A 17,499-nucleotide genomic window follows, 5' to 3' on the forward strand; every position below is an offset into this window, starting at 1 on the left:
TGCCAAGGTGTTTGGTGATCTGCAAAACTGTGGTTATGAGTTCAAATTATCAATAAATCAAGTCACCAATCTAAACCCCATCCATAGTCACTCATACACATGACAATATTCTTACCCACGTTTTATTTTCCCAATTATCACTATTTAAAAATTTTAATCTGACACATCACTGAAACACCTTCAAGTGAAGTAGGTGACTTGAGTGGCCAAGGGACAGATGTTTAAAAAAGAACGAATCTTATAAATTCCTTTTTATTTCAGTCTTTAAGAGATAAAATTAACACAACATTATCAAAGGACAAAACGTGATAACAGTGAGTATTCAACAATGTGTTCCAACAGGAAAATGTGATTTTAAGGTATAATGGAAAACACCTGTAACAATAACTGTCATTTTGACTTGAGAAAATCAAAGTTACAGACTTTGAAATACTTACAAAATATTTTAAAATCTTTGTATCACATTACAAAAATGTCCTTTATTGTTTCAACATTTATCTTCCAGGTAAGTCAAATGCATCTTGCATATTTGTTCACCATAAACTTGTTGTGTACATCCACATATTTTTAATAAGATCTAAAAGTTTGTAATGTGATACAATTATTGTGTTTCTGGACTTGGGGACTAGCTCTATCGAGTAGGTTCCACCTGGACAAAGACACAATTCAGTCTCCAGATTGTTGTTTTAAATAAAGACTGGACATTGGATGTCCAGACACCACAATAACTGCACATATTTTGAAATTACAAAAATAAGTCCAAATGGCAAACACCAAATACTGATGTGATCACAAATATCGCAATTTTTATTCTTAATCACTCTCCATCATAAATATTACCATACTTTTATATCATTTATAAAGAAGCACAAACTTTTAATTATGTTCACAAGTGCCCAAGATAATTACTATAGATTACACTTGAAAACTGTGTCACATATAAAGTTTAATGCTGTTTGCCTTATATGCTTAAAACAAATGTTTGAAAGTTCAACCCAACTACACCACCACAAAGTTAATACCACCATTAACACAACATGTCACACAATCAGACTACTAAAGAGTAAAATATGTCCTTTCAAATGCTGACATCTCTTCCATACTAGCTGGCTCCATCTCCAAGATGTGAACAGGATTCTATGTTTCAGCATCAACTCTTTAACACCAACAACCTGGGCATCAACCAAGACTTTGTACTCATACCCTCCTTATGGATGAAAAACACTCAGTAACATGCCCTGACAAAGTACTAGCTACATTTTTCCAACCTGCAACTGAAACAAAGCAACAAACTAAATTCCAGCTCTGTAACACAAATCATGCCCCAATATTTTTTAAGAAGATAATTCAGATAGGGGGTGAAAGATCTGATAACATCACTCCATATCAACTGAACTATAATAGTATACCTTCATTAATAATTGGTGAGCAATAAACAGAAATAAGGAATCATATGCTTACTTCATTGTTCACTGCCACAGGAACTAGCATCCTTACAGTTATCTTGACCTTAAAATTACCGGAAGCACAAACTTCAGACCAAGAACCGTGAATCAAATGAGGCTGTGTAGTCATGCCCTCATTGTAATAATGAATTAATGGTGCTGAACAAGCACGATCAGATTTCTGCAATGGAAACAAATCAACAATGTAAAGATCATTCTCCATAACAGAACTCCCCATTTCCTGGGAATGGGGACAACAGCAGTGCAGATATAGAAAATAAATTTAAACTTGCTGTGGCTTTTGGCCTGCAAACTGCTAGTGCCCTTACAACTTTCTCATTCTGAAAATTACTGGAAAGTGAACTCTTACATGCTGTAAAAATGTCAATTAGGTGACAGGTTTATCATAGTTTACTTCAAATTAATTATGTCCACATTTCATTAGGTGTTACATCTTGCCTTTAACAGCTTACAGTTTTAAGATAAAACTGGTATCATTACACTACCACCAGGGGAATGACAGTTGAAAATTTGACAATTCTAATTTAAAGTGTGGTTTCCACAGAAAACCTTTCCACTGATCCACTCTTGTACATTACAAGCCTTGTGGGACTCTCAAATTACAATTTTACTGAATACACAAGCTATTAATTTTGAGTTCTGGAAAGAATGTTTGACAGAACAACCATAATAATGAGGGTACTGAAGTATCTTTCTTCAGCGAAGTCCAACACTAAAATTGACAGTCATTTATTGTTGGATCTTCTGGGCTTAAATTTATACACTGTTAGTTTTGCATTTAGTTTCCATGGAAATGACTTATACTGCCCTGCTTAGACTAATATATGTAGATTACCTACGTGAAAATGCAGTGCACCACAAACACTTCTTTGTTGTTCATAGCTTGTGCCACAACTTCTCACTGATCCTGGAAAAAGCATTTACAAAGTCAGTATGAGGAATTCTAATATACTAACACTTTAACCCCAAACTGATATGGATGCCATCAGATAGGAGCGAAAGACATAGTTAGATATCACAGTTAATCATGTGAACTATAATGTCATCATTACATCCACTTTAAAACACTTTCTACCATGCAATTTCATGAACCTTGTGATGCTTTTCAACGCATCTTGTGGCTGTGATACACTGAAGTTTCCATTTGATCTGAGTTTATACTGTTACACAACAGCCCATTGCAATCAATGAGAAATTATAAATATTAAAAACCATTATACTAAAGTCCTGAGATAGCCATTCATGGGTGGTCACATAACAAAGCTACTGTTTATCATCCATGGGATAAGAATGTTCCATAAAAGAAGGTCCAAATGAACATATACATAATGGGAAACTCATGTTCAAATAACAAAATTCCATCTTGAAGTAAATACAGAGTGGGGCGCAGAAACTTCCTTTTTTTGAAAGCGAATAAAAGAAAAATTATTGCTGACAGACAAAATTTATGTTTAGCTAATGAAAGAACATACTTTAAAGTTTTAGATAGGTTTAAACAAAATATCTTGAAGGTGGTGGCCACCGTTCTCTATGCACTGATGCAACCGTTTTCTCAAGTTCCCCTCTGCACGTTCCAACATGTGCACTGGAATTTGGGCTACTTCCTGCCGAATAACATTCTTCAGCTGAAGCAGGTTTGTGGGGCGATGTTTAAAAACCTCTGCCTTGAGGTATCCCCATAAAAAAAATCACAGGGCATTAGATCAGGTGAGTGCGCTGCCCACGGGATGTCACCTCGAAGTGAGATGAGCCGTCCGGGGAACTTTGCCCTCAAAACTGTCATCGAAGTTTTGGCCGTGGCACCATCCTGTTGGAACCAGATATTTCCTAGATGCATTTCTTCAAGAGCTGGTTCAAATAGTTTTTAATCATGTCCACATACTTCTGTGAATTGACAGTAACTGCATTATTGTCTTCTTAAAAAAACAAGGGCCAATAAATCCAACTCTCGACAACGCACACCATACTGTCACAGCAAACGCATGCTGCTCACTCGTCCACCTCATGTTTCCTACTGAGGGGTATTAGACAGAAACTTCCACGACTGCTGCGTTCGCCAAGCCTATCCCCACTATTCTGCGGCCTCCCCTCCATTCACAATGCGTCTTCACAAAAAACAAGTTTCTGTGCCCCACCCTGTATTTCAAGAATGTACCTATCACATTCATCAAAAACAGGATGCATATGGAAATTAGAACCATGTCCACCATCATATTCAAGATATTAAGTCATGGGTTTCTAGTAAAATACGACAGACAGACATTAATGAAAACACTTCATCTTGTAGTTTAGAAACTAAGTGGTTCACCCAGACTACAATGAAGCCATGATTACAGTAAGGCAGATGGTTTATACAGTTATTAAAGAGATTTCTCAACTTTCTCAACTCACACCTGCTTATGCTACTTTCTGTAGTAGCCACAACAGCAAGGTCAAGAGTCTAGATAACTCAAAGATACATTTGCTTATCAGCAGAGTGGCACTGTTATGTGAAACTACATGGGAATAGCAGTTCGGTATTTGTCAATAACTGCATATTTGATGTGTGGGATGCTGTCAACAAGTAGCACTGCAGATCCCATGATTAAATAGAGATTATGCAGTATAGCATATCCATCACAAATAAGTTAAACCCTGCAATCACAATGAAGTACAGAAAATCTATGCAGACTAGAAGAATGCCTTTCGAAAGATCTGACTTGATGTAATACTTACACTTTATGACCAATGTCACATGCTTGCCATAATAGCATACTAGAACATGTGAATAACATATTTCAAGACACGAATACTCTTCCAAAGGATTAATCAGATGAAAGCCTTGCAAAGTGGTGCACCATGCATTGTCATTTGTTCAACTCATCAAATATGCCAGCAGTTTCATGTTCTTGTGAAACGTTAGTTGGTAATGATGATCATCTATGCCTAGAAGTCGTAGTGATGAAACTGATGCCATCTCTACAGCACCTAAAATATAACCTGTAAGGAGAATACACATGATTGCATCTCTGTCGAAGACCACTAAAGACAAACATCAATGATTCTGTAAAACAGGGCAGCAGGCATAACAGAAAAAGAAGGGGAAATAAAAAGTAATTCTAGAAAAGGGGAGTCAGTAGCAAGAAACGTGCCACAAAGTACCTGATGCGCTGTGTTAGCGTAAGCCTGTCATATCTATTATGCATAAAGTGCACTTCCAAATAAAAATAAACACATCAACATTTTAAAAAAGCAATGTCCGTCTTTCAGTGCACTCAATTTTACTTATGTCATTGTAAAATTTAAAAAGTATTTAAATTTTACAATACATAATGGCAAGCAATGAAATAGATTGACGTAAATAGACCACCTGATGATGGCACTGTAGTGCCGAAACATGTTGTGAAGTAACAAGTGAAATTGAGTGCACTGAAAGACTGACATTGCTTACACATCATGGACGAAGATCAGTGCACCAGGACGCTAAAATATAACATTTAAAAAAAAACTGACCAGTTTCTTTTTATGAACATTATGTAATCATACGCAATCATTTCAAGGAAAAATGCACACTCAGATAGAGCTAATATTTTATCATGTAATCAATGTGCAACGTATCATCACTGTATGCATATTATGAATTTCATTCCAACTCAGACTGCACCACAGAGAATTAAATGTAATTACAAAATTAATTATTGTGGTCCCTCAGTAATTAGTGAATGATGTCCTTTGCAAACTATATGTGCAGGCAAATGTCAGCAATGTAGTGACGTTTATCCAGACAAATGTTCAGATATCAACAATTTTTTTGGCAGCAATAGGGAAAATATTTAAATTTCTCTTGCATGGTAGAGGCAACAGAAATTCTGATTATTAGACACTGTAATATACAGCACCCATTTGATCAAATCTCAAAAAATCTGGGTAAACACACAGCTGCTAACCTCCACTACAATCCAAAAAATAAAATAAAATAAAAATAGCCAGTTATTTATGTTGGGCAATGACTGCTATGTGCACAAAAGACCATCCTGTTATATTATGCTGACTGAAGTACTTGTTTCCAACATTAATACCATCATCATCATCAGTAATCTGTCAAGACGACAGGTCCACAGTCTCTTTCAAAACAATTCCTCCACCTAATGCGATCTAGAGCTTTCTCCTTCAAATGACAGTATCCTCTTCTGTCCCCAAGGTCATCCAGCATCTTCTTACGTCTTCTTGTCACTTCTCTCCGCCCATCTATCTTTCCTTCGATAGCTTCTTTTAGAAGGCAGTTTCTGCGTAAAACATGACCAATCCAATTAGCCTTCCGTTTTCTTATTTCATGTAGGATATTCCTCTGCTCACTGACTCTAATTAACACTTCTTCATTTCTCACATAATCGGTCCAACTGATCTTCTCCATTCTTCTCCAACACCACATTTCGAAACTTTCCAGATGTTTCTGATCTACTGCCCTAAGTGTCCATGTTTCAGCCCCATACAGAGCTATGCTCCAAATGTAGCATTTCACTAGTTTCTTCCTCAAATTTAAGTCCAATTTGCTGGTAAAAAGATTCTTCTTCTTGCTAAATGCAGCTTTTGCCATGGCAATCCTGGATTTAATTTCACAAGTACACCTTCCATCATCTGTTAACAAGCTACCCAAATATTTAAAACATTTCACATTCTCCACTTGTTTTTGGTCTATCTTTATTGTGACTGGGGTTGGTTGTCTCGAAATTTTCATTACTTTTGTTTTCTCCACATTCATTTCCATGCCATAGCACCTTCCAATTTCAATTAGTCTATCAATCATGCCCTGTAGCACAGTTTCTTCCTTAGCCATTAACACAAGGTCATCTGCATATTTCACAGTTTGAATAATTTGCCCTCCTACTTTGAAGTCACCGAGCCCATCCAGAGCTTCCTTGGTAAGGCATTCGCTGTACAAGTTGAACAGAATTGGTGATAAACAGCATCCTTGTCGAACTCCTCTTCCAATCTGCACACTTCCTGTCTCCCCCCTGTCCAGTCGTACTCTAACTTTCTGATCCATGTACAATTTGCTAATCAATCTTCTTTCATGCCAATCGATACCTGTTTCTTTCAGGATCTGCATTAATTTGGTCCAGTTTACCCGGTCAAATGCCTTCTGCCAGTCTATGAAGCAAACACACAGTTCTTCATCTATCTCCAAAGTTCGTTCCGCTATAATTCTCATCATCCCAATTGCATCCCTGGTTCCTTTTCCTCTTCTAAATCCAAACTGATCTTCTCCAAGTACATCCTCTATTTTCCTTTCAATTCTTCTTTTAAGTATCTTTGCTATTATCTTTGCTGTATGTGCAATAAGACTTATTGTGCGATGGTCGCTGCATTTTGTAGCTTTTGTCTTTTTCTTTAAGGCAATCATTGTAACTTCTGTAAAGTCCTTGGGCCACTCTCCACTTTCATATATGGTGTTCATTAGTTTTGTCAGTGTTTTCAAACCACCTTCTCCCAGTAACTTGAGCACATCTCCAGGTACATCATCATCTCCTGTAGCCTTTCCCTTCCTCATTTCCTTGATAGCTTTTTCCACCTCACTTTGTAAAATATATGGTCCTTTCTCGTCTGTATCTACTTCTTCTTCCGGTTCAACTTCTAAGGTTTCTGGCCGATTAGGTCGATCATATAGTTCTGAAATATAATTTTCCCAAATTTTCAGCACTTGCCTCTGATCTACTATTCTATTCCCCTGAGAGTCTTCGATGCCAACATTTTGAATCCCATGATTCTCTTTCCATCCTAGTTCTTTTGTCTTCATGTACATCAAATCATAACGGCCTGTTCTTAACATTAATACAGTACAGTACACAAAAATTCCTCATATAATTACATGCCTTGGCACATAAGTGTTGGTAACCTCCAGTACAAAACCAAACAAAAAGACAGTAGTTACATGTGGCAGACAATGACTTCTAAGTGCACAAGAACGTCCACAGGGCAATTCTTTCATTCTTCAAATCTCAGTAGCTTATTTGTGCCTAACATCCACATAACATGCCTTAACCTTTAAACGACTAAAGACCCCGTATGGGGTCGCACAAGTTTAGTCAGCGGTACGAATGCCCCCATATGGGGTTGCACAGTCCGCGCGTGCGGACGATATTTGAAATACATTTTTAAGGTAGAAAATAATGTCCTACTTATATAATTTTGGCCACCATCTGCATGGAGTGTCTGTCTTCCCACCTGCGTCATCTGCAGGAATGTTGCCTTCGTGTGGAATTCTAAAAAAAGTCCGGAAATGCAGAGTCCGATTTCGCACTTCACGCACTTTGTCCGGACGGTCTTTCGTTTCCCACGCAAAAAGCTCACACGACGCCTCAATTGCGAAGTAGAGGAAGTTGGCCAGTGATGTGGTTTGGCCTTCTATAATCGAGATATCTCCGATAAAACGGCAGGGGTTCGACTCCTGGTCGCACAGTCCGCGCGTGCTATCTTTACCTGAAATAAAAGTTTAACGTAAAAAATAATTTTGTACTTACGTAATTTGTGGCCACCATCTGCATGAAGCGTCTGTCTTCCCACCTGCCTCATCTACCGGAATGTGGCCTTCGTGTGGTATTCTTGGAAACATCCGGAAATGCACAGTCCGATGTCGCACCTGACGCACTTTGTCCGGACGGTTCTTCGTATCCCACGCGAAGAACACTCACGACATCTCAACTTCGAAGTAGAGGAAGTCGGCCAATGTTGTATTGTGACCTCCCCTATTCGAGATGGCTCCGATCTAACAGCCGGGGGTCGACCCCTGGGCCGTTGAGGGCGAGGTGGACCCCTTCCAGCGAGCTCCAGCATGTTCCGCACAAGGGCGAGACGAAAATCTCTGTGTGACAATTTCGCGCCACAGGATGACAACAGGATATAACTGTTCAGAATCGTCAGATCCAGGAGATGGAAAAATAGTTTATTTGTCCATTTCCAGGTCCGACGACAGATGCCATAACTGTTTGCCATCCTGTCCGCCTTGTCCACATAACCCATGTGCTTGTTGTAGTCAGCAACAACAGCTGGTTTTGTGGCATTTCCATGCTCACCACAGAAATTGCCTTCTGCTGGAGGAGAGTGCATATTTGTCAGCATGTAAACGTCACGTTTGTCCTTCCAAACTAGAGCTGTCATGTTCTGTCTCACCCTAACACGAATGTCCCCTTTCCTAAGTCGAAACTGTCTTCGTCGAAAATCGTCAGGCAAGCCCTTCCGATTAGGTCTGACTGTCCCACAGCACGTTATCTTCTTTGTCATCAGTTCGTCAAACAAGTCGGGCGAAGAAAAGAAATTGTCCATGTACAGTTTGTGACCTACGCCCTCAATACGCCTGCACAGGTCCCTAACTGTAGCATGTGTCGCTGTCACGTCTCGGTCGGCACGTGTCCTGTCTTTTCCTAGGTAAACTTTCATGTCATACGTATACCCAGCGGCGTCACAAATTTTGAAAATTTTGATTCCGAAACGTTTGTGTTTCTTCGGAATGTACTGCTTAAAAATCACCCTTCCCTTGAATTTAACTATTATTTCGTCAACTGCCAAATGTTCGGAAGGGTTATAATATTTTTCAAATGCGTCATTGAGAGTGTCGAAGATGGTCCGAATTTTCCATAGTCGGTCATAACTGTCGTCATTCCTGTCAATTTCTGTCCTGTTGTCTGCAAAATGTAGAAAACGAAGAATGTGAAGAAATCGGTCGCGTTTCATTGTCTTAGAGTAGAAAGGCGTGGCAAATTGTTCAGCAGTCGACCAGTAGTCCGTTAGTCTGTCTCTAATGTCATGTCCCATCTGAATGATTATTCCTAGAAACAGAAACATCTCGGATTCAGTCACGTCAGGCCGCGGAGAAGGTCCGTCTTGACGTCTGTCTACGTGCTGGTGGTAGTATCTGTTCGTCTCTTCCACCAGCAGATGGATAATCTCTGCGAAATACAGCATGAAAACGCTGAAAGGCGTGGAATCCTTATTTACATGTGGAGCTTCATGGGTTTTTAACCCCACAGCTCCACCCGAATAAGTATTCACACTCCTCGTGCCACGCTGGTGTGGTGGTCCCCAGGTTGCCGACGAAGATGATTGGTCTTCATCGATATCACTTTCTGATTCGCTACCTTCAACGTCACTCTCAGAATTGTCAGTACAACAATCTGAATCGGAGTCACTGATGAGCTGAAATATGTCTGAATCTTCCAGATGAGATGAAGCCATGGTAAAATCACACTATCACGTAGCTAGACAGAACGCTTCCAGTCACAAACTCAGGACTCAGTGTGATGAAACTGTATAAAGAAGTGTAATCTTAGTGTGCAACCCAGCTCGATAAAGCAACACCGAGTTCATTTCATTCCCCCACTCTCCTCATTCTAATAGAACTACGTCATGTTACGATCAAACATTCAAAGTACTTCGAATGAACCCTTACAGCCACGGACCTATTCCGCTGTGTCTTGAAACTGTAACACATGCATAAAGAATGCTAGAGTTGAACAGTATAACAGTAAACACATTGTGTAGCAAATACACTGATAAACAACACTGAGTTTATTTCACTCGTCCACTATCCACATTCCGAAAGACGTACGTCATTTATACTACGATAAACTCCATAGACAAAACAACTGCGGTGTTGCAAAGTGTCGTCACCCACCAGCTTGCATTCAAACGTACCGAGAACGTATGAATTCTTGTACAGAAACAAAAAAATTGGGAAATTTCTTCTTTGGAGTCAGTGCAAAAATTTTAACATGTTTTATACAATCTGTAAATTACAATATGATTCTATATTCTTTCGAGAAAAAATAGCGTTTATTTTGTTCGTTTATCACAGAAATTGCAGAAATAGGAGCAAATTTAGTAAATGATTGCAGTTTTCATGGATTTATAATCACGGGTATTTAAATTAATTCCGTACGGCTGCCCTTACCGGAATTTAAATGCCCGTAGGATAAAGGTTAAATTCTCCTCTACATTGCAAGTTAGGTCTGGTAAATGGTGGCATCATAATGCTTCCTCAACATGGGGTCATTACACTGCATAATGTATGTTATGTTATGTTATGCCAGAACTAGTTTACCTTTCATTTAAGTTTTTCTTCTAAGTTTCATTATGTTACTTCAAGTTCATAGAGGTTTTTGAAATTGTCCTTGAACAAATATTCTTGGAACATCCAAATCTTCCTTTTTATTGATAGTCCTACGGTGAATATATACATTACTTCTGATTTCAAATCCTGCTTCTTCAAATATATTTCCTATAAGTTCACTGGAGAAATAATAACTTCTGAAACAAAGAACAATTTTTAGTGTCACAAGATAAAATCAAAAGGCACAGAAGCATTATTTCTGAAGGAGGCTCCCCACATGCCCATTTACAAAGTCTCTAGACAGCTGTACATCCAAATGAAAAGCCTTTCCTCAATAAACACTGAAGCAAAGGTTTCTAGTTCCATCAATCAGTGTAAGTTCAAGGACATCACACTGTGGGATGATATTTACATCACAGACAGAGTAATTTGAAACTGACCCAAATGAATTAAGAACTGCAGTGCAAGATTTCCATCACAAAATCTGCAAAATAAAATATTTTCACACACTAACACAAGTGCACATATTCATGTGTTTAAGATTCCACATATTTGGTCTGCTGAAATGTACTGTGATCAACTGTTTACAACAATGAAATCTAAGCCACAAATGTTGGGCAATATTCTCTAACTGCATGCAGTTCATTTTGTTGACTGTTCACACCTCATCTTCTTATTATTAAAGGAACATCTTTTCAGTCTCCTTTACGAAATATTAAGTTCAGGATGAAGAGTCACCAGAAATTGTGTACAGATTATTGGAATTTCAGATTTTGCTTAACCTAAAATATCGTTAAGATTTCATACATAACTAATTCGGATAATTCTTGTTTTATGTCGACACAGAAAGCAGTGAATACTGTCAACCAAGGGTGCCTTTACCTTAAACTATATTACAACATACTAACCTTGTACCATCTTGCCTCATGTAGAAATTTTCAGATATTTTGTGCCCTGCCTTAAAACGTAACTGGGCCATATCATACAACCCATAGTCACGAAAAAGAACGACACCTCCGGGTTTCAATACCTTAAACACATTCCGTAACGTCTGATGAAACTTGTTTGGATGTATGGCAGATAGAACAAATATCAATGTTGCAATGTCTACGGATTCAAATGCAATTTCTTTCGATATTTCATCAGTTGTGATGTCACACTGAAAGGCTTTAATTACATTTTCATTGTAGGATGGATGTAATTTCACAAATTCAACTGCTCTTGGTGAGAGATCACAAGCATAAACAAACATTTGGGGATCATCTTCTATAAGAGGAAAAATGAGATTTCCAACACCACACCCAATCTCGAACATCACTTTTGGCTTATATGAATTTTCACCACTACATAATTCTTTAAATTCTCTTGTAGTCCAACGCCGATCCTTAAAGAATCTAGTTTCATTTCTTTTATAGAAAAGATCCCAGTATCGCTTCGCATTGAGCTCTAATTTTGCAGCTTGGTGTTCTGAAACCAACCTTTCATTCTGTAGTTGTAATTTAACACACTCTTCTGACGACAATTCTCTGGCTTCAGTGGAATACAGTACATTCTGATCACATTTTGCAACATAATCTTCACACGCGATAGCCATTCCTTTCGAATACTATTTATAAAACTTAAATACGAACTTCATAGAATAGTTTAATAAAATACAGCAGTCACAACGTGCGGTACAATGAGATGCTATATCCTTTACAATAAACCTCTTTCATTACTGGGTGCAAGGAAGATCCCTAGATATTGTGCCCCACATATTCTCCACGTGAACACATGTACGAGACCTGACCGGAAATGACGGTTGCAAACGCGAGAGAGAGTATACTGTGTAACACAGAGACAACAATATAATCCATATAATTATCCGTGACATGGCTAGTTTTCTCTTGGGGGGGGGGGACGATCAGTTTTCTTCTTATTTGATTTTCATTTTCGCAATTACTCTACCAAATCCTTTTTTACACAAAATAAACAGGCGAAATAGATATTGTAGGTAAAAGCTGAACAACTAAATGAATCTCATACCGCTTAATTTCTATCGACAGATTAATTAAATTACAATTTGTTATTGGATATATGGGAGTGAATTAAGCTGTTAATGAATTCCGGATTTTATATACTGATTTCTGACACCATGATTCCTATATAACATGGAGAATGACCTTAATTCCGCCAAACGCAAGTAGTTAGCAGTCACGGATTACCACCTACCAGTGCTAGTACAGTGAACTTTTCAATGATCGATCTTACGCATCTACTTTTCAATCCACTGCCAACTTACCAGTAAGTTCAAGAAGTTTCTTTGACGTCAAACGTGGGCCAATAGAATCTAGCCAACTCTAACAGTTCCACCCAATCAGGATTTAATTCGTGCAACTGTGTATTTCAGCTTGACCAATGACATTGAGACACGACGTTGGATGGCCTAGTATTTGGATGGGTGCACAGCGTTTGTGCAGTTATACGAGTCGGTGAATTAAAGTAGAGTACGAAGGTTTTGTGTTGAATTCGACACCATTTGTTTGAAGTGTCACATACACGAAAGCAGATAATAATTTGCGGTAAGTAAATCTAACCGATCAAAGTATTAATGTTGCCTTAAACTGTTTTCGAAAAAATTGTATGCCGGCAAGCGTGGCCACCGTTTGTCGGTTCCATTACAGCATATGATTACAGTTCTTCAACATTTTCAGGTGAAGCAACCAACATGCGGTTAAGTGTATTATTTGGAGTAATTTGTTTGCTGGCTGTTGGTTTATGTGCGAAGGATGAAAAGAATAAAGATGTTGGAACTGTAATAGGAATTGATCTGGGAACAACATATTCGTGGTAAGTAGTTCAGTTGTGCTTGCGGAACATCTGACAGGTAGCAGAATCACTAGTTCAACACTGCGGATACCAACACGACCCTGATTGAGACCTTTTCAATTTCCCAAACTATGGACCATGTAATAATTATGGGTGGTGCTAATGATATTGCTAGTAACGAAAGAAAGACTTGTATCAATGTTGTAAACAGAACACTTTCTGCACTAACTTGTACAAATGTTGTTGTTATTAATATACCGATTAGGTATGATTTAATAAAAGATTCAGTAGTAAATATGGAAATAAGAAAAGCAAATGCTGACATAAACAAGGTGTGTAAAAGATTTAGAAATGTTAAAAGTATTGGATATAAGTAATATAAGCAGAACCTATCACACAAGGCATGGGCAGCATTTAAACAGACTAGGTAAAGAATATATTACTCAAGAAATAAGTAAAATAATAAGTGATAATAAAAAGAACCAACAAAATGTAATAGTTTTAGATGATCTAAACCAGGGAAACTTACAATGATGACTGGATCCCTTGGGTTCCAGTCATTTCCAGTTGGGGTAGTCAAGCCAAAATATAATTTGAAAATAATACATCAAAATGCTCAATATCTTGGTAATAAAATTGAAATATTTACTGAATTCCTTCAAAGTACTGCCCCTGATATATTAGCTATTTCTGAACATGGTCTTAAAGAGGATGAAATCCATCAATGTATATTAGAAGGTTATGCTCTAGTCTCATATTTCTGTAGGAATGAATATAAAGGTGGAGGGATAGCTATTTACAGTACCGGTAATATGGTGCAATGTGAACATTTGAATTGGGTTACTGGCAAAAGCATTGAAAAAACTCTTGAGGTTACTGGTATGGAAATAATGTGTGATAAGATTAAACTTATAATTTTAGCATTATATAGATCACCTAGTGGTGTAATGAATGAATTCTTTAACTTATTAATAGATATATTGCAGCAGCTTGTTCAGAAAGATCGTTATATCATTCTTGTTGGAGATTTAAATATAAATACTATGGAAAATGGATGTGGTCATAAGCAATTATTAGATATCATTAATGCTTATAACATGATTATGACAATAAATATCCCTACTCGAGTAACTGAGAGCACAGCAACGATTATAGATCAGATCATTACTAATATACCTGTTAACTGCTATTATACTAATGTTATAAATAGCTTACTTTCTGATCACTATGCTCAATGTATAACTATTAATATTACCCCACCAGTACTAAAAAGGTGTTATAAAGTTGGTAGAGATTTATCTGATGACAATATAACCTGCTTTTGTTCTTATATACAAACTGAAACTTGGATGGAGGTATTTAATGATAATGATATTGAGGTCAAGTGGAACTCTTTCTATGGCATCTTTAACTATTATTTTAATATAGCCTGTCCAAAGGTAAGACGAAACTTTGCAAGTGTAAATAAGGCTACCTGGATAAATAAGGATGTTGTCATAGCCAGAACAAAATTAAGAAATTTGTATGATCTTTATATACAATGCAAATCTCAAGAATATAAAAATGTTTATAAAGCATATAAAAAAGTATATAATACAATCATTAAAACTGCAAAAGCAAATCATATTCAGAATATAATAAATAGATCAATAAACATTCCAAAAGCACTGTGGAAATTTGTAAATCGTGAAAGAGATTCTTTAAATAATAAACTCACTGGAAATATAAACTTATTTGATGGAAAACAAAAGGTTTCATGTCCAAACAGAACTTGTAATATATTTAATAAAACCTTTGTAGAAACTGTTAACAATCTAATACTTGATAAAAACTTAATCCACCCACAAACCATTAATAATATTGATAGCTTAAAAGACTCATTTGTTTTGCTTGAAATAACAGAGGCCGATTTGATTAAAATAATCCACAGTATGGCGAATAAAAAGTCTGCTGGACTTGATGATATCTCTCCTTATTTGTTAAAATTATGTATACCTTATACTGCTAAACCGCTCTTAGAATTGGTTAACGCATCAATTAGAGATGGTATATTTCCATCTATATTAAAAAAATCGGTCGTTTCCCCTATTTATAAAGGGGGGACTAAGGAAGATGCAAGTAATTATCGACCTATTACACTTGTTCCTACTTTCTCTAAGGTCTTAGAAAAAGTAATAGTTAATCAACTAATAGCCTTCTTAGATAAACATAATATTTTAAATAAATTTCAGTTTGGTTTTAGAAAGAAACATTCTACTAATGATGCTATTGCCACAGTTATTGAAAATATAATAGATAACTTGAATGATAAAATAAATTGTAATTGTATCTCTTTAGATCTGTCAAAAGCATTTGGTTATATTCAGCACAACATTCTTATGGATAAATTATATAAATATGGCGTCCGCGGTATTCCACATATGTTAATTAAATCTTATCTTACAAATAGAACACAACAGGTGAAAGTTTTACATAGGGAAACCAATGAAATAAAGGAATATCTATCGAGTAGCCTGCCAGTTAAATTTGGAGTCCCTCAGGGATCAGTTCTTGGTCCTTTGCTTTTTATTTTATATATAAATGACTTTCCTCACCTAACACAAGGTAGATCTATAATGTATGCTGATGATACTTCAATCTTGAGTATGGGACAGAATATAAATGAACTCCAATATATAACTTCAACTAATATTGGAGTTGTGGAAAAATACTTTGAGATGAATGATTTATTCATAAATCCAACTAAAACGCACTGCATTTTTTTTCAAACAAAGCAATGTAGGCAGGACTATAAATATAAAATTTTAGTTAAGAATATGGAAATAGAAAATGTGAATAGTATAAACTTTCTGGGTGTGGAAATAGACAGCACCTTGAGTTGGGATGTTTATATTGATAGAACCTGCAGTCGAATTAGTCGTAACTTGTTTTTATTAAATAGACTTGCTAAATTATTAGACCTAAAGGGCAGAAGAATGTTGTATTATGGCTTGATCTTCCCCTTTTTATCATATGGAATTGTAGTATGGGGAAACAGTGCTAAGGCACTTACTAAAAGAATTTTTATTCTTCAAAAAAGAGCCGTACGGTACACTGCTGGGCTAAAACCCTTAGAATCTTGTAGAGACAGTTTTGTACAACTAAAGATTTTAACATTATATTCAATGTACATATTTCAAACCATTTTATATGCAACTAATAAGTGTAACTGTACGGTAAATAAACAAGTACACACTCACAATACTAGAAACAAAAATGACTACCATAAATGGGTGCATAACTTAGAACTTTATAACAGCAAACCTTCTGTTGCTGGCTGTATCTTTTATAATAAATTACCCAATAGTATTAAACAGCTTGACAATAAAAACCAGTTTATAAGGGAACTTAAGAATTTGCTCATAAATAGATGCTACTACTCAATTGATGACTATATGAATGATAAATTCTGTAATGCTGGATAGTTATATATGCTGCATGTGATATTGCATTACATATTTTGTGAATTTGTTGGTTTATAATTTGTTGTAATTTTGTTGGTTTTATAACTCGTTTCATGAGATATGTCCTACTTTAATGTAGTCTGATCTGTGGTATGGGTAAATATGAATTAATTAATGTATAGATAATTCTGAATTATTGGAATTGTTACATGTTTGATGTAAATACTCATTGCATATTTGCGAGTTTATTGGTTTTGATCTTATTGTATCTTGCTAATTTTATAATTTATTTGAGTGAATGAATGTTTGGATAAATTTTGTTATGCTGCATATTGATATATGCTAGATATGATAGTCATTACATATTTTGTGATTTTATTTGTTATGAATTCTCGCACCTTGCTAATTTTATAATTTATTACTTGTGTCATGTTCTACACCTGTGTGGTCCGATCTATGGATAGTGAATGTTGAATGTATGAATGTATGGATGGACTGTGATATATTAGATTGTGATACATGCTAGATGTAAGTAGTCATTACATATCTTGAGTGTTTACTGGTTTAGAATCTACTGTATTTTGATAATTTTATAATTTATATTATGTGACATGTCCTATATCAATGTAATCTGATCTACAGGATGAATAAACATGAATGAATGAATAAATGAAAAAGTACACTGTTATTAAAGAAC

At 36.4% G+C, this 17,499-nt stretch overlaps 2 protein-coding genes and 1 non-coding gene across 7 annotated transcripts in view; 1 reads left to right on the top strand and 2 right to left on the bottom strand.

The window, feature by feature from the left end:
• Window positions 1–238: 238 nt before the first annotated feature.
• On the bottom strand, window positions 239–12,359 carry LOC111865169 (tRNA N(3)-methylcytidine methyltransferase METTL6). Of its 5 annotated transcripts, none has more exons than XR_004513100.1 (6): window positions 11,460–12,359; window positions 10,543–10,745; window positions 4,182–4,445; window positions 2,306–2,373; window positions 1,462–1,626; window positions 239–1,274 (listed from the first exon to the last, which is right to left on the bottom strand). XR_004513100.1 is itself a non-coding variant. In XM_023852959.2 (3 exons), the coding sequence occupies exons 1-2, from the start codon at window positions 12,143–12,145 to the stop codon at window positions 10,589–10,591; spliced, it is 846 nt and encodes a 281-aa protein (XP_023708727.1). In that variant the 5' UTR covers window positions 12,146–12,358; the 3' UTR covers window positions 9,735–9,748; window positions 10,543–10,588. The 5 variants fall into 5 exon arrangements, 1 of the variants encoding a protein (XP_023708727.1); XR_002842937.2 differs by having other exon boundaries at window positions 239–1,172; window positions 10,543–10,748; window positions 11,460–12,358; XR_002842935.2 differs by having other exon boundaries at window positions 10,543–10,748; window positions 11,460–12,358.
• Window positions 2,442–2,524, bottom strand: LOC111865175. Its single transcript, XR_002842938.1, has one exon. It is a non-coding gene; the product is annotated as a small nucleolar RNA snR60/Z15/Z230/Z193/J17 (small nucleolar RNA).
• A 600-nt stretch (window positions 12,360–12,959) lies between the features above and the next one.
• Window positions 12,960–17,499, top strand: part of LOC111865168 (endoplasmic reticulum chaperone BiP) — an 11,654-nt gene continuing 7,114 nt past the window's right edge. Inside the window, exons 1-2 of the mRNA XM_023852958.2 lie at window positions 12,960–13,112; window positions 13,245–13,380. Coding sequence (XP_023708726.1) covers window positions 13,259–13,380 — 122 coding nt within the window. The 5' untranslated portion in view covers window positions 12,960–13,112; window positions 13,245–13,258. The remainder of the gene's footprint in view (window positions 13,113–13,244; window positions 13,381–17,499) is intronic.

Source organism: Cryptotermes secundus, unplaced genomic scaffold (assembly GCF_002891405.2).
Source record: "Cryptotermes secundus unplaced genomic scaffold, Csec_1.0 scaffold178, whole genome shotgun sequence".
Taxonomy (NCBI): Eukaryota; Metazoa; Arthropoda; class Insecta; order Blattodea; family Kalotermitidae; genus Cryptotermes; species Cryptotermes secundus.